At 42.6% G+C, this 25424-nt stretch overlaps 1 protein-coding gene across 2 annotated transcripts; it reads right to left on the bottom strand.

Moving 5' to 3' along the window:
- Window positions 1-2529: 2529 nt before the first annotated feature.
- On the bottom strand, window positions 2530-21941 carry LOC104146262 (myeloperoxidase). 2 transcript variants are annotated; one of them, XM_068909706.1, is made up of 14 exons: window positions 21903-21941; window positions 20780-20857; window positions 17034-17127; window positions 15970-16145; window positions 14117-14240; window positions 11725-11854; window positions 10903-11103; window positions 10457-10772; window positions 9047-9207; window positions 8389-8641; window positions 6325-6495; window positions 5048-5285; window positions 4377-4594; window positions 2530-2926 (listed from the first exon to the last, which is right to left on the bottom strand). In XM_068909706.1, the coding sequence occupies exons 1-14, from the start codon at window positions 21907-21909 to the stop codon at window positions 2886-2888; spliced, it is 2208 nt and encodes a 735-aa protein (XP_068765807.1). In that variant the 5' UTR covers window positions 21910-21941; the 3' UTR covers window positions 2530-2885. The 2 variants fall into 2 exon arrangements, with proteins under 2 accessions (XP_068765807.1, XP_068765806.1); XM_068909705.1 differs by lacking the exon at window positions 21903-21941 and having other exon boundaries at window positions 20780-20876.
- Window positions 21942-25424: the final 3483 nt, after the last annotated feature.

Genomic DNA, 25424 nt, shown 5'->3' with positions numbered 1-25424 from the left:
CTGTTGCTTCCAAAGAACCGTGACACGTGAGCTGTGCACTAAACACACCAAGGAGAGCAGGACGTGTCTTTTAATCATAGCCCTAGGAACTTCTATCCTACTGGACCCCAGCCAGTCTTAGACAGAGCTGGACCCTTTGTGTGATCATTGCTTCATGTTTATAATCACCATTTTTAATTCAAAACCAACAAGGTGGAGACATTTATTCGTGGGCCCATGGCCATTCCGCCAGATGTCAGGGCCCCCAGCCAACACCTTTGGGGAAGTGGCTGTACATCTTGGGGCAGCAGGCTACCATGTTCACTTGAAAGCACATTCAGGAGGAAGCACTTTCTCCTGCTTCTCAGTGGGGATGGACTTGAGTGTAACTTCTACCACAGGGTGGGGAGGCAAGGCAGCTTTGGGAGAGGGGAATTAAAGACCAATATGTTCCTTACATGTGTCTGTGGGGATTGGTGGTTTCTTTGTTTTTCTCAGGCTTCCTTTTAAAAAAAGCAAGATTTTATTTTCAGTGGTTAGGCTTGAAAATGTGAGGCGAATGTGCCCAAGGGACTTAGATACCAGAGGCAAACAGCAGAAATGTATTGCTTAACACCCTGGCCATGGCCTGTTAATCTCATGATTTTTAACACAGTCTAAAGACCTTCAATCCAAATGCATTCTGGGATTACTGATTTTTGAATACTGCCTGGTTTTGCCCTGTTTTCTAATGTCTTAAACACAACATCTGTGGCAGGCCAGGGAAAACACAGCGCTGCAAAACAAAACAAAACAAAAAGCCTGAGATTCAGGCACTTAGCTTCATTTTTGCTGTGAGCTATATTATGATTAAAATCCAAAAATGATGGTATGTGCTTGTATATCGGCCAGCCTCATGGCCATGGCCTGAAAGAGACAGCAGCTCACCATGACACCCAAGAAGTCCTGCAAGGATACATCTGAGAAGTGAGTGAGGTTGTGTTAATATAAGAGATCTTGATCCAGTTAGTGCTGTCTGGGAAACCAGGCTGCACAGCTAGCGTGCCGCAGCATCTTGTGCCACTCTTCAAAAGCATGTTGCAGGTATGTGGTGATCAGTGCAGGCACCTCCCAGCCGACAGGGCACCAGTTGCAGAAGGGCCAGGTGTGTGCTGGGGGACATAGCTGGAAACAGCCACCACTTGTAAAACTACTGTTTGTTTGGCTTTCCTGGAGTCTTGCCTTCCCTGCCTGGGGAAGGTCGCTGCAGCCTTGGCCTGTGGCCCGGGCTCATTAAGCAGCACATTCCCCACTCCCCATCGCTGAGCCCCAGGACTTAGCAGTGCAGCCGATCCTGTGTCATGTGTGGGCAGCACAGCCTTCTTAGGGCACGCTGGGGTGAAATGGGATTGGCTCACCAGCACAGACCCACAGCAAAGCCTGCATGCAGGCTCTGTAGCTGTAAGATGTTATGTGACTGAATAAGGCACCTCTATAATGAGTCCTCCTCAGAGAGGCGCTTACTCCACCAAGAAGCTTCAGATATGAGTCTAGCTTAGGTTGCCACTGCTTGTCACTTATTTTTGCTCCCATTTCCTGCCCTCCTTCCCAGCTGGGCTAAGGAGAGATGGAAACAATGGAACTTGTGGATGTTTGATATTTATTGAATTAATAGTGTGTGTCTTGGGAGTTGTCACTCCAGCCAGCTGATTAATTTTTAGTCTTAACATTTGTGAATTACATACCAGGCAGGTTATGGCTTGTTCTTTTAAGCTGAAAGGTCTAGCTATGAACCATAGTCAAAGAACTTTTGCGCAGATGTTTAATTCACACCAGAACTGATACTAAAAGTAAATGAGTGTGTACAATGTATTTCACTAATGCCCAGCACACCCAAACACACGCAGATACAGAAGTTCACTTTAGGATTTAAATAATAGAAGACTGAGAGGCGATCTCATCAACGTGTGTAAGTATCTGAAGGGGGAGTGTCAAGAGGATGAGGCCAGCCTCTTCTCCATGGTGCCCAGCAACAGGACACCATGAGGCAACAGGCACAAACTGAACCACAGGAAGTTCCACCTAAACCTGAGGAAAAACTTCTTGACTGGGAGGGTGACAGAGCATTGGAACAGGTTGCCCAGAGAGGTAGTGGAGTCTCCTTCCCTGGAGATATTCAAAACCCGTCTGGATGTGATCCTGGGCACTATGCTCTAGAGGCCCCTGCTTGAGCAGGGAGGTTGGACTAGATGATCTCCAGGGGTCCCTTCCGACCTAAACCATTCTGTGATTCTGTGATTCTGTAATAGATGCCTCTAGATCTCAAGATGCAGCTGCCATTCTCCGGTGTCTTCAAATGCTGAAATCTCAGTACTAATTACAAACAGTCCAAACAATTTATGTTCTTGTGCAAAACAAGGAGATAAGAAAAGTTGTGATAATGATTACATGAACTTGTTAATTTCTGAGCAGGTACGAAGGATAAGGAGTTTGATTTAGAATGCTAAATTAGTGTTTAATAGGCTGTAATCAAGAGCTTGTAAACAAAGATGACATTTAAAACATGTTTCATCAAAGCACTGCAGCTTCCAGATTTGCCACCCCTTCAGGATTGGAAGTAGAAAACTTCTGTCTTGGTTGTTTGTGTCTTTGGAGACTCATAAACAGTACAGCACGTAACTAAGTCTTACCACCTCTGAACATTTTTTAGGGCAACAGACAACAAAATGTCACTACCCCTTCTGTCTGAAGAGTTGCATAGCTGGAAGTTTTTGCAAATGAATGAATAAAAATCACAGTATGGAAGATACAACAGTAGATGCAGTCTTGAACTCCTTTCTAGGAAAAGCATGTGCAAGAGGTTCAGCTGACAGCAGTCAGACTAGGCATGATGTAGGCAGCAGTTCTCCAAGAGCAGCTGAGCATCATTAGGCGTTCCCAATGTTGGGCCGATGAATAAGATTAGAAACTGTCAATAAAACAGAAAAGGCTACTGAAAGGCGGAAAATCTTTCCTGGACACAATATTTCTCCTCACATTTCTACTTGACTCCACAGCTTCAAACAGTCATTGGTCATGGGTATTCAGTTACCCTGAATACCCAATACCCAGAGGCAGATACCCAGGTTTACCTGCTTATCCTTTTAGCTCTGAGACACTGCGGTGCTTCTAGTCCTGTCGAAAGATATCTTCAATGACTTAGTTCCAGAGAGCCTTTTGAACTTGTGCTTTTGGGGGCAATTTCTTGGTGCTTAAGAATGTTTAACTTTTAGCAGTTACTGTCTAACACCCTGGAACTGCAATGTTGTTAGGTTATGCAAACATAATTCAGATCCTTTCCAGCTTGATGGTAAAAAAGGCCACAACCAGTGGCTCAGAAAATTTCAGTGATCATAAAGTTAAGTAAATAAAACTAATCAGGAAGTCTCTATTGTTTAGAGGGAAGGGGAGCACCAACCGGAAGAGATTCTTGAAGAATGGGGTGGAATCACCAAACTTTAGAGTCTTTACAGCAAGTGGGAGCGTGTCTTGCTTAAAAGTCAGTCCCTATCTCAAAAGCAGTTAACCAAACTCAATATAGGAACTGCATGGAGATGCTTTCCGGTCTGTGCCCTGCAGAAGGACATAGGTGATCCTAATACACTGTGATAATCTATATACAGGTTGCTAGATGGAAAAGTTCAGTCAAATCCAGTCTGCTCAGGCTGTCTCAGTTTTCTCTTCATTTCCATTTGGGAAAGCCCATGCCAAAAATATGTCAGTAGAACAAAGCTAGTTGTCATTCCTCTTCTCTTGTACATAAACACTATCTTACTGTCTTTCAGGATGTGGCAGATCATAGTCAATGACTGCATGTAACAGTATTGTGGTGTCAGGCCATATGGTGTGAAAAAAACTCCAAATATACCTTAAAATGCATTAAAGGTTGAGGGAAGGCAAGGGGATAGTGCGGTCTTGGACCAGCAGAGTATGATTTTGAAACAGATATAGACAAATTCGGTTTGATTCCTTCATGGATACTCTTCCTGTGAAGAAAGATCTAATTGTCTTGGAACAGATTATATTGACTTGGAATGAAGCACTTAGAGGAACACACATTCACAGGGGCCAAAACAGATTGGATTGCCTCGAATTTTTCATCTAGAGGAAGAGACAGGCTACTAAGGAATCATGAAAGTGATAGATTGCAAAGAGACTAGGCTAGCAGTGTGTGACTGCCTCTGATGGTGTCTGAGATGGGACTAGCAGGGGACAACCTCCATCTAAGCATCGAGTTGAATGGATAGTCAAGGTGTTTTGGTGGGCAGAGTCACTACAATGGCCTTAATTCTTTTATTTCTCTAAGTGCAGAAGAGTCAGACTATATAGGGCATTTCTTATTTTTAACAGGCCTCAAGCAAGGAAAATCCATTGCATACCTTTCACGCCACTCACAGGCTCATCTTTCCAGGATGAGAGGTTGAGTGTGCTGATCTCATGGCAGTCTACAAAGTTCTCAGGATAACTGCTGACCTTGAACATGTCCCTGGGTATCTTTTTAATATGAGTATTGTCACAGATCACCTTTGACAGTGAGATTTTTCTCAGGGCATGCAGCTGCTGTGGAGTGAACACTCCTGGTTTCTCCCACCAGAATCTGCAAAGATAGTTTCAAAAGCATCTCATAATCACTTTGAAGGCATTTGATGCTCATTATTTGCCAAGATGGAAGTCTAGCCAAGGTGAATCCCTGCCTTGATTCATCAAGCACTAGGTGCACCCTTTTGAAAAAAGTGTCTCCAGAGGATCTGGACCAGGTCTAGATTTTTCCACACTTTCCCCTTTAGTACCCTGAAAGCAAATGTCATCTCAGGCAGGACAACTGCAGATCACCCATGGCCTGAAGCTGGCACTTCCCAACCGTATAGGTCTGTAAGTGTGGGCTGCAAATAGAGCCCATTGGCAGCTGGGACTAAAACCAAACTGTGAGCCTTGCTGAGAACACTCGCTGACATGTTAGAGGTGGACTGGATCAGTGTGTGACGTAAACTCTGACCATTTTTTCCCGCAGAAAATGCCATGGAGAAGGTTTGCTCTTAGAGCTGCCTACCTGTCTCCATCACGTAGATTCCTGAATTGTGTGCCAATGATGCAGGCCAGGAGAGGCCCAACTCTGCCCTGTGGAACAAAAGGCTCTGTGATTGCCCCAATCCAGAGGTCAATATTGTCTGGTGTCCCATACAGATCTATGAACTTTTTGGCCAGCTTGGAATTTCCTAGCACCTCAGAGAGTTCGCCCACATTTTGAGGTTGGGAGAGCCCACAAAAGCGCCTCCAGGCATTGTAACCTGCAAAAGCAGAACCGCACTGATTAGGACCCTTGTCTCCCCACTGTCTAACTTGACTCAGAAGCTTAGCAGACCTCTTGGCCCATGAGCAACGCCTGCTTACTCCCTTGTCATTAAAGGATCTAGGAGACATTATTGTCTAGGTGGACTCAGTCACAACACATGCTGTTTCAAAAGGTACTTTTTGTATGCACACACTAAACTAACAATTTGGTTTGATTTTACACATGACTAAGGGTTCAGCACATTGTAAAGGTTAAAACTATCTGATGCTGAGATTGAGAGCACCAGCTCATGTGGTTTTGGGGGAATTACATTTCTAGGATCAAAATCCTGCAAAACAGCAGCATTTGCTTGTGCTTAACCCAAGAGCACCATTTCCTCTCCAAGACCTGGAGGCAATCATACCTGTTGGTAAAGACATAAAACAAGCCTTGATGGGTCAAGCTGCTCTGCCTAGCTTGTGTGAGAGCTGAACTTGGTTTCTTGGGCCTGACCTTTCAATTCAGAGCGCTCTGGCATCTTTTGTGTAAGTTAAATCTAAATTCTGCCAGGTTTTCCTGTGCACTTACTGTAGGTTACAACTTTTCTGATACATCCCAGAATGTCAAATTCATATCTAGGCCTTCCTAATACCGTATTTTCATTAATATATGTGCTATTACCCTTCACAAATGCAATCTTGTCTGATATACCTATTTCAAATACTTCAGCAAAGATCATTTTACAAATGCATCACTTAAACCCCAGCTGTTTTCGCTTTCCAATACACCACTGCTTCCCCCCTTCTTTAATACGTTGGACTGACTATCATCTTTGCTTTTAAAGTCCTTTGTCCTCTTCTTAAATCTGTCAGAAAAAGACCTTTATGATAGATAGAGCTCTTCTTCCCAGAGCCTAACTGATCCTTCCCCCTGAATCAAGGTGCTGTCTCTTCCCATCGATCTAAAAAAAGGCTTGGCACATTCTTGGAGCTACCTTAAATAGCTGAGGAAAAAGGAGGATTGTCCACAGGAAGTATGAATTTGTATCTCTTTACCTGGAAGACCATGGTCTCTTCCCCGCTGCAAGTTCAGGGCTGCTAGATCCAAACCCATTATCTCTGTCTGTTCAAAAAGATGATTCTGGAGTTCTTCAACGAGTAGTTGATTCTGTTTCATCAGTTTTGCATGATCAACCATCATTCCCCGTATTAGTGGGTCAATGCCACCTGTGTTTATTGCAAATCAAGAAAAGGCACAGACTTTTCGTACCAAATTCTAGCTTTGATGGTCCCTTTTGTGCAGGTGAAGCACTGCTGCAGTATATGTCCTTGCTATTTTAGGCACTGTGGATTTCACCAAGTTCAGCCAAACAGGACTGAGTCAGCTTCAGCTCAGACCTTCAGGAAGGCTGACTATAGAATAACTGTAATGACCATTAGATCTCAAGTGAAATTTCCAGGAAGGGCAACAGATACAGTAGTAGCTATCAGATTGGTCAAGCATGATTTCCCTTTGGTGAATCCGTGCTGCCTACTCCTGATCACCTTCTTGTCCTCCACATGCTTAGTGAGGACCTTCAGGAGGAGCTGTTCCATCAGCTTTCCCGGGATAGAGGGGAGGCTGACAGATCCCTGGCTCCTCCTTCTCGCCCTTTTGGAAGACTGGCGTGACACTGGCTTTCTTCCAGTCCTCAGGCACCTCTCCTGACCTCCAGGACCTTTCCAAGATGATGGAGAGTGGCCTAGTAATGACATCCGCCAGCTCCCTCAGCACTCGTGGGTGCATCCCATCGAGGCCCGTGGATTTGTGCATGTGCAGTTTTCCTAAATGATCTCTAACCTGATCCTCCTCGACCAAGGGAGAGCCTTCCTTTCTCCAGACTTCCTCTCTTGTCCCCAGGGCCTGGAATTCCCCAGGGCTGGCCTTAGCAGTGAAGACGGAAGCAAAGAAGACATGCAGCAACTCTGCCTTCTCTGTATCCTTCGTTACCAGGCACCCACCCCATTCAGCAGCGGGCCCACATTTTCCCTAGTCTTCCTTTTGCTAGTGATGTATTTGAAGAAGCCCTTCTTGTTGTCCTTGGCATCCCTTGCCAGATTTCATTCCAACTGGGCCTTAGCCTTCCTTGTCGCATCCCTGCACACTCTGGCAACGTCCCTGTATTCCTCCCAAGTGGCCTGTCCCCTTTTCCACATTCTGTGCACTCCCTTCTTGTGTTGGAGTTTTTGTCAGGCGTTCCCTGCTCATCCGTGCAGGTCTCCTGCCCGCTTTGCTGGACTTCTTACTCAGAGGGATGCACCCGTCTCGAGCCTGGAGGAAGTGATGCTTGAATATTAACCAGCTTTCTTGGACCCCTCTTCCTTCTAGGGCCCTACCCCGTGAGATTCCTCCAGGTAGTTCCCTGAAGAGGCCAGAGTTTGCTCTCCTGAAGTCCAGGGTTGTGCTCCTACTCATTGCCCTGCTTCCTCCTCGCACGATCCTGACCTCCACCATCTCATGGTCACTGCAGCCAAGGCCGCCCCCAACCTTCCCATCTCCAACCAGTCCTTCTTTGTTTGTTAGTACAAGGTCTAGCAGCGCACCTCTCCTCGTTGGCTTCTCCACCACCTGGGTCAAAAGTTATCACCAATGCTCTCCAGGAACCTCCTGGACTGTTTGTGTCTAGCTGTGCTCTCTTCCCAGCAGACGTCGGGGGGTTGAAGTCCCCCATGAGAAGCAGAGCCTGTGATCGTGAGGCTACTTCCAGCTGTCGGTAGAAGGCCTCATCAACTACTTCTTCCTGATCAGGTGGCCTGTAGTAAACCCCCACAACAGTGTCACCCATGTTAGCCCACCCTTTAATCCTTACCCACAGGCTCTCGACTTGCTCTTCATCCACCCCGAGGCAGAGCTCCATACAGTCTAGTTACTCCCTCACATAAAGGGCCACTCCACCACCTCGCCTTCCTGGCCTGTCTTTCCTAAAAAGCACATAGCCATCCACGACAGCATTCCAGTCATGTGAACTATCCCACCATGTCTCTGCAATGAGATCATGGTCCTGCGACCGCACACAGATCTCTAATTCTTCCTGCTTTTTCCCCATGCTGTGTGCATTGGTGTGCAGGCAATGTTCTTACCTTCCATTATAATTCTCCAGGAAGCGCAAAAAGTCAGATGAAGAGGAACATGAGAGAGTGAACCTAAAGGCTGAAAACTGTCATCTAAACGGGATACAAAAGGTTGTACTGTAGTATGACCAAACCGGAAAGCCAAGGAAAAAACATTTGCCACTGTAGGATCCACAGTGTCATTGTAGCCACTGTACAGGGGAATCCACCTGCTAGTCTCCTCTGCAAGCAGAAGTGGAAGATAGTCTCTGTATGTTATTATCTGAAAGAGCATAAAAGCAAAGCTAGTCATCAGTAGTTATAGCAGAAATGGCATAAAAAGTCAAATTGCAGAACACAAATGTGGAGGGTAAAATAGTTAATAAAAAATGCTAAAAGGCAGACATTTGCATCTGAGAAAGAGGAGGAAGGTTTCCTGAAAGTTACTACAGGAGGTGACAAGAACAACTGCTGAGCTGGAACATCCTGATATGTGCTGAACAAAATACACAAAGAGTTCACAAAAGCCCTTGGCAAGTGTGCGATCTCTATTGGACCGTCCTTATTCAGAAGATGTTGACTCCTTAAAAGAACTCTAACAGTTCTACAAAGCACAATTTTCCTCCTTTTCTGAGAGGAAAAATAGTGCTAAGCATACAGATGACAAACAATGATCAGGGACCGTTACCTGGGTCATGGCACCTATGATCTTTCGAGTCTCCTGGTAAAGCTTTTCTCCATCCCAGTGAGGATTTAATTTCTTCAGCTCTGTAACCAGGCGATTGTGTTCTCTTAGAAAGACAGTGTTCAAAGCAGAAAGTCCCAGGTTTTCAGCTACCCGTATATCACCTACAAATGAAAATATCTTAGGAATTTTGTAAACTGTTTTGTATTTCAATAGCAGATATTTATGTTAGAACAGACAAGTAACAACCTGATAGCATGCCTGGTAATAAGGTTTGTGGCTAAGCTGCCTAGTGGTCATCACAAGGTCTAGTTTAACACTCTGTACAAAACCATTAATTCCAGATATTTGTTTCCAGCACAGACAGGCCGTTCTCCCGCTCCAAACCATTTAGCTGCTTTGGAGAAGAGGCTTTTGCCCATTTAAACTGTCTTGCACATTTTCATGAGTCAGCTGCAAGTTTCTCATTTTGTGAAAATCTAATGCCTGCCTTATGCATGTCAAGGCTTTTAACAATATTCCTTTGTATCAGCAGTGTAAAGGTTTGGTTTTGAAAATTTGTCTCAGTTCACCCAAGTTATAAATGCCTTTGAGAGATCTGTGAATATACTTTTAGTACAGATGCTGGAGAGAAAGATGGATGGCATGCAGTGAAGTCTCTCTGACACAGGAGGATGGAAGAAACATTGAGTATCTACTCATTCAGGAAGGAGTTTTTCTCACATGCATGGAGTAAGACAATAATGTGCAATGGGATATACATGCTATATTCTAATGATTTACTTTGCAAGCTTCATATTTCTAATAACTTTTGCAATGCTTTGCTTATGCTGGAGCACTTCCCATTTTTAAAAAACTCTTCTGTTCTGAATTGTAAATTTGTTGTTTAAATTTCGAACTGAAATTTCTAGGCTTATTTTCTGAAGTAGTTTGAATATTTTCAACTACTAAAAATCTAGAATGTGATACTAGGGACAAACATTAACTGCATTGATAAGGAGGTATTAACTGTTAGTATTAGTTGAATTGAAAAATGAATGATGAATTCTAGATAGGTGGGAAAATCAATTAGAAGCTTTAAACAGTGGTGGTTTTTCTATGGAAAATTTCTTCTACCTTTGAAAAGAACTTTTAAAGGGTGGATGAGTTCCTATAACCTTCTTGGGAAATTATTATTAAATTTTTATTATTATTATTTTAAAAATTATTTTTATATTCAATCAAACAATTATTGTTCAATTCTTGTTCTATTTTAATTTTCTCTCTCTCTCACCTTACACAATGTCCTCCAATGCCTCATACAAATATAATGAGTTATCAGTCACTTGATCATAATGATATTTTTTGATTTTATAGGCCATAGAAAGATTTTTGTTGTTCACATCAGAAAACCACACCACAGATGTGCCTTACCTGCTTTAAAACAGGGGATGTTCATGCTCTTGTTTGTGAACACACAAACACTTTTTGTTTTATTCTCAAAGGGCAATAACTCCAACCCTGCATCAGTAAAATTCTGGTTCACAGCCATCAAACCCAGCTGGTTTGTCTGATTTCGAATGCTCTTTGCCACAGACTGTTCACTGCCATACACCATGCTGGCATCAAGGAATGAGCTCACTGCATTGATCTGCTCTCGAATAAATGTCTTGGGATTGCACGCTGAAGCTGACTGGATGAATGGCATACAAGAATTTGTTCCCTGCATCCGTGGGTCATCAGGGGGGAACTAAAGCAAACAAACATAAGCAGTGCCAGACAGAAAGTGATAAGCTGTTATTTTCTAGTGAGTTTGAAAGTGTTTTACGATATTATTAGATGTTTTAATGTAGTGTGGAGTGGAATGAAAGTTGTGATACCTTAATTGGGAAGCAAGGGGGCTTGAAGGCACACTCAGTCTCACAGAGAAGCTCCTGGTTCATTCCTGCACTACTGAAAGGGGCTAAATTTGTATCATGGATGACCCACTGGCCCCAGTGCATGAAGACAAGTGAAAGCTCTTGATCAGGAGTAGTATTATTGTTGGCTGTTCGAGCAATCTCATTTGACACTTTTCGAACCTGTGGAAAACCAAAATGAAAATGTGCTTGACTATCTCTGCTAGGATAAATTTATGTCTCAATAGAAGAGCTGTGAAACCATGGATAAGACAAACCTAGACAGGCTCATAAGAGTCACCTATGGCATTAAACAGACCTATGCTGTGCCCCTGCTCTGTCAAAACTGATGTGATACATAGCCTCCAACCCTTTGGCAGCTCCATCTTGACTCCACACCTGGCAATTACTCAGCTAAGCCAAGTTCCAGGGGAGGCCTTTTTTTTTTTTGCCTGAAACTCACATGTGTGTACACGTCCAGAAAGTCAAGAAGACGGCTGGGTCTGAGCACACTATGGTGTGGTCTGAATAAAATCTGGGGAGTTACACTTTAAAAGACATTATGATATTGCTGTTATTTTGCTTAGTGAAGTACTTGCCACATTTTTGTGCAGCTCTGTATCCAATAAACACATCATCCAAAGCCAGAGACGAAGTGCAGAAAACAAGCTCCATGTTAGCAATGGAGATCAGAGAAAAGGATCAGCCAATTTGCACTCTAGATGCTACCGTTGCTTCATTTCTAATGGATGCAATGAGGGCAGTTTTCACTATTATTATTTGAGTAAAAAATATTATTCTTACCAGAGGGAGCGGAAATCCATTGTAAAGCTTTCCTTCACTTACTCCTCTGGGAACAGACACTCCATCTTCATATTCTGCAGGGAGCCAGTGAGCAAATGCATGGTTGGAGGCCCCAAAATGAGAATGCTTTCTGGAACATTGAAAAAAGAAAGACAAACACCTGTATTATTTCACAAATGAGCAAGTTTGTAAATGCAGAGGTTTTGCAATCCTTTAAACCATGTCTGATTCCTATGTAACAGAGATGATGCCTGCATTTTGTCCAGAAAAAACTGAGAAAGTAATACCAAGATTATTATTACTGTAGATAAAAATCAACTCTTCTGAGGCTAAAAAATATTCCTCATGTGACTATACTAATTTTATTTAGATTTTAAATCTTTGTATCTTATCTGTTTCCAGTGCTACCCTAAACAGACTCACAAAGTGCTGGTTGGAAGAGACATCTGGGGTCTGTTTTCCAGCCTTGCCACAAGATCATCACCAGTGATCAGGGTGGCCATGGCTTTTTTCAGCTGCAGTCTGGAAAACCCAAGGAAAGAGATCACCCACCTCCATGGGGACCTGTCACAAGGCTGCCCCTTTAGGAAATTTTCCCTCATGTCCAACATGAACCTCTTAAGCTGCAATCTTTGGCTGCTTCCCCTTAGTATATAGTCTCTTGCTACTGAAAAGACTTTGACTCCATCATTTTGTAAATACCCTTCAAACAGATAAGGCAGCTACTAGATCTCCCTTTAGCATCCTCATTGTCAAACTAAACAAGCCCAGCTCCCTCCACACCTCCTTTAACATCGTATGCTCCAGGCCTCAGAGCATCTTGGAAGTCCTCTTCTGAGACCACTTTCCACTTTTTCCATATCCCTCTTGAACGTGGGGGATCCAAAATTGGACCCTCAAACTGTTGGTCATGTTCATTCTAATGTAGCCCAGTACATTATTTGCTCATTTGCAATGTGAGTGCACCCATGAACACATCTGTGTGCCTACCAATTTTGAAGGCAAGTTTCTTCAGACGACTTTGGGTAATAGGAGTATTAGTCTTGGTTTGGAGACTTGAGGCAAAAGCACTAAGAGCAGATTCCCGGTAGGTGACTATGAAACGTAAGAAATTTTCCCCAAACATCCTCTGAAATCACTCCATCAACAAACTCAAGGTAAACTTCAGTAAACTAAGCAAGTTTGAAAGACAATAGGTTATTATATATTTCTACACTACTCTAAAAGATGCCATCAGTTAACACAGCAGCACTTGTTCAGAAAACAGTAATGCTGGTGGAGCTAATGATCTATGGCATATAGAGGGATGCAGATAAATAACTTATGTGGGGGGAAAACAGTTACTGAATATCAGCTGGTGCATATCAATTTTATACATGTATGCTTTTAAATCAATAAATGCTAGATAATACCTGCCTGTATTAAAAGAAAGGGAGGCCATGCTCAGAATTTATAACAGTGTGCTGTGAAATAAAAGCATGCCCTAGAACAATTAGCACACTAGTTGAAGCAATTCAATTGAACGTTAAGAGCAGAGTAACACCATGATTCTTGTTTTAATTGCTATGACTGTCCTTACGGCCAGATTTTTACAAAATATTTAGGCACTAACTCTTGGTGTGCCTCTCAAGCTGAGTGAAATCCTTGTATAAATGTTTAAGTTTCACGGAATTGCTTCCCTTCTGAGTGCCAGGTTGTCTCTGGAAGCTAGCTGAATTAGGAAGGCTGAGAATAGCCCTAACCTGAGCCTAAATATCAGCATGGACATTGCTGCCCTTGTGGGTACTGAAGGTCCTGGGGACTGTGGGCAAAAGTACAGACTAACTAAAACACATGCAAAGTGAATGAGAGCTTCCTATGTCTGTGATGTAGAGTTGTGCTGCGCATGTGCATCATACCAATTATACCTCACATACAACCCTGCTCATACTTGAGGTCGAGAATGCCACACAAGGCAACAAATCTGTGGAAGAATAGGAGAGCAAGCCTTGATTTCCAGGTATCAGGCTAGAAATTTTGCCATCTTATGGTCAAAAAAAAAAAAAGCTAAATGCAAATAAGCAAATAAATATGTATTCCCAGGTTCAAACCAAGAGTGACGGTATGCCCAAAACACCGAAGAACTCTTTTTTTCAGATCACAGAATCACACTTCAGCCTAAGCAGCACATAGAGAGCAGTGGGCCAGTGGGCTCAGATTTGAAAGTTTCATAGAAAAGACATCTTTTTCATGCCAGGCATAGGCAGAAATGAAGCAACTGTATGGGCATCACTGAAGTGAGCAATTCCCTCTTGTTGCCGCATTGAAAGAAACTTATGCAGATGACCCAAAGGCATCTATCCTGAGTCAATACACAGATTGGAGACTCTCTTTGTCCACAGACAAATCCTACCTGTTGTTACACTCTCCAGTAAAGGTCCGATAAATGCTATCCTCTTTGCATTTGATGGAACGAATCTGGTAGTCACAGCCGGTTTCTTTGGAAATCATTTCCTTCTGTTGCATGTCTAGTAGGTCTGCAAAAAAATAAAAAAACAAACCAGTGTTTCTCTTTTCCATCTCTCAGTAACATGAGAACTTTGGCATGGAAAACATAGCAGGTTTATGCTGAATGAGTCAGTCACAAAATCCTGTAAGATAATACTAGTTTTGGAGAGATTTAAAATGTATAATGACAGCTCAGTGCCTTTTCTCTGATAATGGTGCATAAGTGGAGATGGTTCATGCATTAACTCTGGGTGTCTAGAGCTGACAGCTTCTGTGAGAATACCCAGGGCTTTTTACACTGGCAGAGTTCAGGTCATGATTCATCTGACCAAATGTAGGCATCTACCTTAGGGTAACCAGGTCTCCACTTGTCCCTTTTTGTTACAGATATTTGTTACCCCACATGTATTGATTTAAGAGCATATACACAGAAAGTCGTTCTGCACCAGTTGATATTCAGTAACTGGTTTCCCCAGAATAGCTTGTGTCTCTGTGTCCTTCTACACGCCATAAACCATTAGCTCAGCCAGAGTTACTCTGTTGCAATACCTAAGTCTACCCTTGTCAATCACAATCTATGGAGAGTCCGACGGGTGGTTCATCCCCTCCTCAGGCAGATCCTAAGGAATATGGGATGAGAGATCTCCAACAAGTGTCTTTTTCTCTCCATTGAAATTCTGTTCAACCTAAAACCTAGCCCTCATGTAGCTAACTTCAGCTGAGATAAATCGTCCCCGAGAAAAGATGGTGATGTGGAGATTTGAGAAACAAAGAGTAGTTAGACACTGAGTTTTAGGAGTGAGGGACAATGCCACAGGGCTCAGCTTTAATGAAGCCTTGCAGAGGAACTGCTTTGCACTGGCAAATTATCAATGTTAGCTTGGTAGAAGGGGACGCTGCTGTTGCCTATTATATGGAAAATCTGCATTCCAGGCTGTGCTCCAGTAGACAAGTGTTGAGCCCAGTGTGTTCTGGTGGCTGATACACACTCCTGAGAAGTGATAGAATTTAGTTCTAATCGTGGAGGTCATGAGTCCATTGTTTTAACTACTCTAACAACTGATCTATCAGGAAGAAGACAAGGTGTGCTGTCAGCACCACAGGAATGGCCTGGAGAGCCCATTTTGTTGATATCTCAGGAACATTCAGGCAAAATAGATGAGAAATCTCTAATCTGTGAATCTCTTCTGTTCATTAGCACTAGCAGAACTGGAGCATCTGGAGTCATGTTAGGTGTGAAGCTGGTGTGGCATGAAACAACCTTCCAGGAGAATAATGGGGAGCACTATCACCAGCAATATTTTACACTACACTGGAAACAGGACCATTCAGAGTGATACAGCCTGGACAGTTGGGTCTGAGGGCCAGAAGTCAAAGGTGGGCTTCTATTCCCAGGGGCCAGAGTCTCCCAGCACTCAATGCATTGTGCCCCAGATTTAGCTCACTTATTGTTAGTGCCCCTGTTTTTAGCCTTCTCACTGTTTTTATAGTCAAAGGTATCAGAAAGGCACTGCCAAAGATGATGATTAAAACAGGAGGTAGCTTGGGTCTGCCTCTGTATATGCTTTATCTTTCCACCACTTGCAGAGTTTAGTCACCTGGGGCCTTAAAGTCAAGTGGAATCATCTGGGGCCTTTGTTGTGAAGGATTTTATTACCGTTTATTTGAATCATAGCAGAGCTGCTCTCTGACTTTCCTTCTGTGATAGCTTTTCCGCTGTTAGCTGTATGCAAGATATTTTGGTCTAAAGCACACTACCTGTAACATTGAATCCTCCTTTCCCACACAGCTGGAGCTTCCTTTTCAGCAGTTCCAAAGTAGTTTCCAAATAGTCAGCAGCGCGGACCGCAGATCTGGTTCTTCCTACTGGCTCTTTTAAGTGCTTCAGGAAATCTGCTGGTGTGGCATCCTTTTCCTCTAATTTTCTCTTTGAGCTAAACACGAAAGAGTCCGATTACCTACCATCTCCAAAATCAGACGTATTCTGCTGTGCTAGGCTGGGTCATGTTCATGTACGCAGACACAATATCACTGTCAGAGGCCTAGGCAGGCTCTACTCGCCTACAACAAGCTGGCTGCTCATCAAGTTTACACATTTCCAATTTTTAGCTGAATTTTGGCAAACAAATCATTGTGATCCCTTATTTTAAGTTTGCATTATGTTCTCATCACAGTAAATCTTGGTAAATTATGTGCAAAGCTGGGACAATACGTGAAGGACTGACTTATTCAGTGACTGGATAAATTGTTACATTTAGTATGTCACAAGATACATTCCATGAACAGAGATACAGTCTTGGTCGTGTTGCCTCGCTTTCTGGCCCCGTGGATCTTTATTGCACAATGAAACAACTTCCATAGTGTGGGTGGAGAGACACTCCTCCCCAAAACAGCCTGCTGCCTAGCTCCAACCTTTTGGGGCAATAAACAGAGGGATACCTAGTTTATGAGTTCCACCAAGGCTTGTTTGGACGGAGTATTCATCTGCATAGCTCTCTCATGACTGTGCTCCTTCTGGAGAGAGGCAGAACTTCAGCAGCCAGGAGAGGATTTAACATGTATTCGGCATACTCATATGACTACGGACTACTAAGAGGTGCATGTAAGTGAGGGGTGATAGCTGCAGGGTGATAAAGGGTGGTCTTGAGGCTAAGGCAGGACATTAGAGGTCAGGAAGGGTGAGCAGAAGGATCTGTCCAACTACCTCAAGGGGAGCCCCCGATCAAAGGTGGCTCCGTAATGAAAACGCATTGAGAACCAGAAGAAATATATTTTATCTTATTTCCTTGTAATGTTAAGCCCCTCATGCAAAATGGACTCACCTTTCTCGGGCAAGTAAGTATGCTGCATCTACCAGCTGCCTGGCTTCACTAATGCTGCTTAAAAGAGAGGAGTCTGATAGCACCTCTGAATAACCTACTCAAAAAAGAAAAGAGCAGAACATCAGGACACTTTGTGATGCACATCGAAAGCTAAAGGAGCATGTTTCTTGATACATCATGCTTTGAATATCTTGGACAAATTTTGGAGCACTTAAAACCAAGATTAAACTTAGCTGTGTATCTGGGTACTATTCAGATTCATTATCTTGATGACTTACACCTTTTCCACAGGGCTAATTCTGCCTAGTTGTCCCTCTCCCCTTGCTTCTTCTGCATAATGCTCATGTACCAGGATCTTTGTATCCATCCTTGTAAACCTCTTTTAGGAGAGAAATTAATATGTAGGGATGTCTGAGCTTATGTGTGCCTTTGCTGGAGCTTGTTATCTCCCCATTTCAAGCTTGCATGTGGCTGCTTCACTGAGCAAAGCAGGTTAGAGGCAATCCCATTAAATGATCCCTGATGAGGCAAAAATGTATAGTATGAAGCCGTAGCTGGAGACCACAGGAAACTTTCCTGACTTAACTTTACAAGCAGGTAGCTCTACTAGTCCTTGGGCTTTCTGGGCACTCCAAGCACCACCTTGCTATGCTCAGGTATAGCTCAGAGGAATCATAGCACCAGGCATCTCCCCCTCTTCACTGGGAGGCTAAGTTGAGCAGGGCATCTACATTGCAGATGCCCAAGGGAGGCAAGATGAACCTCATGCTAGATGTGCTGAAGCTCACAATAGTCAATGACTCTGCTTTGTCCATGCTAGGTTCTTCTCAGCCGGCTCTTACTCCCACTGCACCAACCTACTGACAGAGGCACCACAGGGAGGCAGAAATAGGTTACTGGGATGGCAGCTGACAGGTTAGCATGGCAGGAGCAGCAAAATATATCCTTCAGTTATCATTAAATCAGCAATGTGTAACACAAGGAATGGCAATGGAGAGTGGGAGAAGGGGACAGGGGGAAGGAGCTCCAGCAGCAGTAGCAGGAGATACAACAAAGAACTCAGCAAACATATGACACAAGAGAACTTGCGAAACTGAAATTACCCCTGAGAGCTGCAAAACACACAAAAAAAATTGGCCAACAGGATCACAAAGTTAATGGGAATTTAATGGGTACAAGATGCTACAGGGATACGCTCAGCGAGTGATTGGATAAGCCCTGGCTCTTAAAAGAACAGCTGAAAACTAGCTAGAGGAAAATGGATAAAAGAGTGAGAAAAGAAGACAAGCATTATCTCGCAGGTCCCCGTAATGTTCATGTGATTGTTTCCCTGATAGATGCCTTTGTGCAAAAGGACAGGCAAATTTTGCTACAGCTGTGATTTTTAAAATAACGAGCAGTTGTTTCACATGGGTGAAACTAAACTAATAAGGCCTGATCATGCATGATATAGCCCTAACATTGAGCTCTGACAGCTTAGAGGAAAGGCTGTTCTCCCCAGGAATGAGTTCTAAGAGCTCACAATGAGACTACAAGTCTGTCAGAGTTTTTGGGCAACTTTGGCAATAGGTTTTTTAAGTGAATATAACAACAGGGTTTGTGAACTCTAGAGCTAGGTCTTATTACAACAAAATTTACTATAGAGAAAACACAGATCTGCCTGGGAAGAGGACAAATGCTTTTGTAACATCCCCTTTTCGCACATGTTCAGGTGTCTTAGTGCGATCTAGCTTTCTATTCAGCCACTCATTGGCTTTCAGGATTGCAATATATCCTGCATGGTCCTCCTGAGGCCCTTAGGCATAGGTCACTGGGTTCCCCCACAAGGTGCTGTTTCCCTCGCTTGCTCAGTCTTCTGCCTGCAGCTGAATCGAAGGTTCTTGCCTCAGCTTGTCCCACCACGGCCCCTGGCTTGATTGCCAGTCTGGGATGATCTGAACCCACAAGCATGACTTTGAGGGTCATTGAGCTTTTGCTGCCAGAATAAAGCTCTAGATTCGAACTACATCCTGCCCTATAGTTCTCCCAAAGCAGACAAAACTGCTGGTCATCCTCCTGTTGGTTCACTGTGTGATGACCAGGCCTTCAGCATAAATACACATCCCACCCCATTGCTTCCACTTTAAGGCTATACATTACACGAAAGCCTATCTTTGAGAAAATTAACCCTTGCACATGAGCACAGTGTACAACCATGGCATGTGCATGCCTCTCTGCCTGAACTGTTTGAAAGGGTATCTCAAGTGAAAATTGCTGCTTTCTTTCTAATTTGATTTTCTCTAGCTTCCCTTCCAGGCACTGTCCTGCCCCACCTACTTCAAGTGAAAACTTGTAGTTGTTACCTTTATTCTGGAGCATGCTGCAGAGTAGAGGAGGTTCATTTGGAACCAAGGATATTCCTTGAACTTAGTCTCTTTTTATGTCAGGTGCCACCTGCACAATGTCTTTTTTATTGTCTCCGTTCTGAAGCTAGTAAAGTTAGTTGTGTCAAATTTCCACTTAGAATTATCCATTTTCATTTGATTTTGAAGTTACTAAATTTTAAGTTCTTGGGTCAAAATGTGCATGCAAGTTGAATATTAACAGTCAGACAAAACAATTCACCTCTTCCTATGAAAAGCATAGAAAAAAATAATCTTGCCAATGCTAGCATTTTCTTTGAAGAGTCAGACGTAATTGAGACATGGAAAAAAAGACTTGAAGGTGGCAAAAGAACCATCCTTCTCCCCATTAACTTTGTTCTCAGAAATGAGCTGCACACTTCTACTGAAGCTTTCAAAGAAATTTCTGTAGAAAACTTTTGCGGAAAAGGGAAGCTTGTTGTACAAGTAAATCCCACTGAGAAGCACGACGCTTCTCAGGTGCAAAAATAGTGGAAACTTCATTTTTAAAATACATAAGAAAATACAATGTTATAAATCTGCAGAATATAGAGCTTCTGGTTTCTAATTGGGCAGTGGATTGTGTGACAATCATTTACAATGTAGGAGATGACAAGTAAACATAATAAGGTGATATGACAGTGAAATCAATTTGCCAGCCCTGTGGGAACATCCTGATCCTAGATACATCTATTTACTGAAACTGTGACCCCTTCCCACAAGTGCATGGGTAAACACCAAAATTGCTATGTCTCCCCATTCACATCTGCATAATGCATGGCTCCAGGTGATAGTCACATAGGTCCACAATGCCCTGAAGCCACTTTGCCTGTGATACGGTAAGTTCAGTGCACCCGCATTGGGTGAGACTCACTATATATTTTCACACTGACCTAATATTGTATTGTTTGATGCATCTACCAGAAATCCACTGAAAGTTACAGGGCCAAATATGATCATACGGTAGTAGTTTATTATCCATTTCACAGATCTGACTTGCACGGTTAAGTTTTGGGGGGAGTTGCATGGGAAGTTTTCAAGGGATTATTTTTTGCCCTTCTTTTTGAAGCAATTCTTCTCCGAAAGAAGGGACATTCCCTTGGGACATGCCTAGAAGAAGCCAAATACATCAGCTGTGGCCCAGTCTCATTATCATAAAATGATAACCATGTCCTTTTAAGACCAAATATAGATAAATTTCTTAGGCATTGACTTCTTTTTTGTTGGGGAAGTCTATAGGATATTGCATATTTGGATTTGAATTGTATCTAATTAGGAACTCAGACTGCATTATGCCTCAAATCCTCCACACAATATTATACCCTTTCAATCACAGCAGCAACAGCAGGAGAAACAGAATCTTACTATTTAATGAGGAGTCCAATGCCCCGAGTAAGCACAAGGTGATGACAGATCCTAAGAGAGTAATTCTTGGTTTTATTCCTAGAGAGAAACACAACATAAGTCTTCTCAGTTAGCTGTAACTGAATGGGCAGGATTTCACTGAAGCATCAAAAGAGTGACTGTTCCTATTTGGCTTGAATATTTCTTTCAGGATCTAGGAAGAAAATAGAGATTGCTTCTGATCATGTTTTTAGCCTGGCTGAAGAAGGGCGTAGCTGTAAGTGTTGGCAGAACATGGGCCATACCAGTGACGTGAGGCATTCAGTAAATTGGATAAAATAACTGCCACGGAGGAGGCTGCCAAATACAGTTCAGCCTTCAGTAATGAAGACTGTCAGGCAGGTGCAATGGAAGAGGGCAGCATCCTGGTATACTGAATGGTAAGGAGGATTCATTGCAGGTGGCTAGCGTAAAGGAGATTAGACTCAGTATGTCCACTGTCATCCTGTCCCCTTTGTCCCCTTTATTTTCTTATTGATACAGTCAGCAAAACAAGCTTCTAAGACTAGCATGGGTCCTCCAGCCTTTAATCCCCTTCATTAGCCTTCTTCACACTCCCTAATATTTGTCACTAATCTTTTTCACCCTAACACTGGAAATGTGTGTCATATGGTCTCGATAGTTCTATATGCAGAGGCAGAGTGCCTTCCCTGAAAGAAGACATTAAATTGGAAAGTTACAATTAGATATATTTAAAGTTATTTAGTCAATATTTTAATTGGCTCATGTTACAGTAGGAAATACTGACAAATTTTGGAAGAACTTCATACAGTGGGGCAGGTTATCTTTTATTTGCAATCTGTGGAAATTCTCGAGCCATATTTTCAGGAATTTAAGGCTGCTTATTCCTAGCAACCTTTTACCGGAGAGTATCACCACATGAGACAGAAAGACTCTCTTTTCTCACTTCTTAAAATTAATGTATTTCATGTATGCCCAGAGAAGAAGGAAGGATGAAGGAACACCAGCTCCTAGAGGTGCATTTTATCTCCTCATCTTCTTGCGCTTACCCAAAGAACACACCAATACCCACACCAGAAATATCAAAGCATACAGAAATAAAATTAAAAAGCACTGATCTCACCTGCCATGTCTGCAGATCAGGTGGGGCATTTGAAATAAGGTGCTCTTTTATAGCATCTGCACTTAGCTCAGGACAGAATTTAGCTGGGGTCTGATCTGGGCGTGACCAAAAGAGAACTTGGGACAAGACTGAGCCAAGAGGAAATAACTGTTGTTTTACTTTCCTAGATTAAGCACAAAGGTGCACACCGCTTCATTCCTTCTGGGTAAGGGTTGACTTCCTTTCTGACAAATGAGTAAAAAAGATAAAGTAAAAAAAAAATGTAAAAAAATTAAAAAACATTAGGAATAAAGGTACACATTTCTTTTCTGCAAGGTAAGAGAGGTCATCTTAATGCTATTATGGCAAAAGATAATGGTGGAATTTGTCTTCTTTTTCCCTTTTACTTGACATGTCTGTTGGTTTGGAAAATGTGCCATGTGCCCATAGGTCTTCTGCGGGGCATACCGAGGTTCAAATATGGTAGTTCGGAATGGGGCATCTATGGACTGCATCCAATTTCTGTGTGTATGCCCTGTAAGTTCAGAATATCTGACTTGAACTGCAGGCCATAGGTGTGCAGAAGAAAGCCGTATTTGTTTGTCAGAGCACAACACAAAACTGTAAGTGGTAATTGCTACTGAAATTCATAGATTTGTCACGACTGGACAGATGTGATGTTTGTAGAGGATAAAAGTTGAAAATTTCATCCTGACTTTAAAAGGACATAGTTGGATAAATGCCATTCGAGCATGGCAACCTGCCAAAATTTGTCAGGAAAACCAAAGTTGTCTCTGAACTAAAATTGGTTAGCTAAATCACTGCTAACTCACTGTGAATGCCAAAGACTGGACAAAGAACAAGGCAGTTGTATGAAACAAACTAAAGCTGTCTCCAGTCCAATCAAATGTGTATTAATACAGACAGACAAGAAGTTACCTCAGTTCAAACAAGAAGAACAGGCCAGAAGTACTGAAGGAGGTATTTCATCCTGAAATATCTGGAAAGCAAAAAGGTATTAGTTTGACCAAGTAGTTCAACATGAATTCCAAGATCTAAACAGCGGGAAAAAAGGCTGTACTTCAGTGTATAAACAGGAAGGTAGTGTAAAGACTTTATTTCTTTGAACATCAGTCAGAATGACTTCAAAGGACGATGCTGAGGGAAAAGGTTCTAAATATGGCGCCTAGTGGCTCTTCAGTGTTGCACCTCAGGAATGAATTTCAGCAAAGTCTCCCATGTGCAAAGAGAAGCTGGAGGCAAACACTGAGCAATGAGGAAGTTTTTCTTGTGCAATAACCCAGATTTCATGGTAATTCCTATCTAAAAGCCAACACTGATGCTCAGTATGGAAACTGAGCATCATGTAGTAACAATGCCAAACTATAGGAAAGAAGCACTTGTTGATATGAGGGACAGAGTCAGGAAAGACTAACACCAAAAGTGGAGGACATAAAATCTGTATTTTAAGGAAGCAATAAATCAGTCATGCAACAAAGCTCTAACAAACTAGATACGTGGAAGTCCAAATAAAATGTACTATTACCCATGGTCAAGAGTTTCTTGGGGGTCAAAGAAAATTCCATTAGGGCTTGGAAGGATAAACAGAAACATTAATAAATGAACTAGTAACATCATACACAACCTTGTGGCATTAGAGAAGCAAATAGAAGCAATTTCTGAGAAAACAAAATATGTCTAAGGCCAGGGATAATGGATCCTGCCTTGTGATGGTTTTGAGTACCTCCTTGTCAACTTTTTATCTGAACTATACTGAGCTTCAGCCCTTCTTAGACATCTGAGAACCTATGACACAGTAGAAACTATGGACAAAGGAGGAGAAGGTCCAGCCTGTTTCTCCGTAGACAGCTAGGAAGAGTATGTCACTGGGGCTACATTTAATTCATGAGTCCTCCATGCAATCCCAAAGCACCCACCACTCTTTCCCCCAGGGCATCCTCTCAGGGCAGTCTTGGGTGCTGTATTTCCCACGGAAGAGAGGAGAAAGAAGAGGCAAGGCTCTTTCTGGTTGGAGTATCTGCCCCAGGTGAGGAGCTGAAGCCAGGCGCTCACCTGCAGATCATGCCCAGACTGCATGAGGATGAGCAGAGTCACATCAATCTCCATGCCAGTCCTAATATTATTGACTTTATCCCCAGCTCCTGCTCTTCCTTTGCACTGGAAAAGTCTTGAGTGGTCCTTCCAGATCTTGGGTCATCTTTCTCTGAACCCTTCCTGTGTCCTCTATTTCCTTTCTAGCATGTGGTACCAGAACCACAAGACATCAATGTGTATAAAGGCATGATGATGTTCCCTGTTATCTCTCCTGACTTTTCATAACATTCAAATTGTTTTTGATTGCTGCTAAGCAAGGCGCTAGTGTTTTCACAGAACTAGATACCAACGGTCCAAAATCTTGCTCTGAAGTGTCAGTAGTTGCTTCAGAGCCTGATATGTAAAGTCAGGATTTCCCTGTATACAGTCTTTTACGTTTATTAACACTGATATTTATCTTTCACTTTATTGCTCTGTTCTGATACAGACAATACAAAAGTATTCAGCATTTTTGTTCTGTGTTTGACCTACAGTTTGAGGGGGAAGGTACTTTTACCTTATGAGGGCGAAGTTTCTTGTCCTTTGTTAAGAAAACTTGAAAAATAATGTCTATAAACACTTTAAGAAGCAAATTGATCCCAGACAACATGTTCTGGAGTAATCCATGGATGATGGCTGAAGAGATGCAGAGGCTGATCACGTTGATCTTTGGTAAACCTCATTGCATTCAGTAAATTTCAGAAGATGACCCGTAGCCAAAATTGATAGGTAAACTGACAATTTAATAACACCTGTCTGGTCAGGGCCAGCTTACAACACAGCAAAAGTAGAAGCCATGCCTTTTGTTTGCATTGCATCTGCTCCAGTAGTCATTTCCACCAGATTCTTGGGAAGGAGTCCTCTTCACCTAGCAAGTCACTGCAATAAATTAGTTACAGTTGTGATATTTGTCGACATGGTTGTAAGGGTAATAGCTCTTATTTTTGAGTCAAAAGGTGCCTTTTTAGTCACTTCCTGACCCTGAAAAGGCTATTGGTATAAGCATTTGTGCCTGATATAACTGCATTCACAAAAGGAGAGTTTTCTGCTTTAGATTGCGTTTAAGTTGCCAAACCTTTGAGCCCAGACTCATACTTAGAGAAGCCCATCTGTTTAATTCATCAAAAGGGAGGTTAATTACTAACTTAGTTACAGTATGCATGTTCCTTAATATCGCTTAACAGCAAGGAAGCCCTTTGCATGAATCTTGGTGCAAAAATGAAATGCACATATCTACCCTTCCCCTCCCTCCAGCTCTAAGCCAGATGCCTACACATGGTCTTGTCTTCTTCAGTCCTCAGAAGCAGGCACATCCATCCTATCAAAGCTATTGGGGAATTTGAAATCAGTATTTCTGCCACTCTGTGGATTGACTCTCGATCCTACTTAGAAAGGTGGAATGAGTGGCAACTGGTGTAAATTAAATCCAGAGGAATATTAATCAGAAAT

Source organism: Struthio camelus, chromosome 16, assembly GCF_040807025.1.
Source record: "Struthio camelus isolate bStrCam1 chromosome 16, bStrCam1.hap1, whole genome shotgun sequence".
NCBI classification, from domain to species: domain Eukaryota; kingdom Metazoa; phylum Chordata; class Aves; order Struthioniformes; family Struthionidae; genus Struthio; species Struthio camelus.
The sequence above is the reverse complement of the archived record's forward strand: the minus strand, read 5'-3'. Positions and strand labels throughout refer to the sequence as shown.

Coding starts and splice junctions, on each gene's coding strand:
- LOC104146262 (XM_068909705.1), bottom strand. CDS start 20,876: ATGTTGTGTTTCTCTCTAGGAATAAAACCAAGAATTACTCTCTTAGGA. Junction 8,642..9,046: donor TCATAGGTGCCATGACCCAG/GTAACGGTCCCT, acceptor ATGCTCTTTCAG/ATAATAACATACAGAGACTA. Junction 4,595..5,047: donor AATCTACGTGATGGAGACAG/GTAGGCAGCTCT, acceptor CTATCTTTGCAG/ATTCTGGTGGGAGAAACCAG.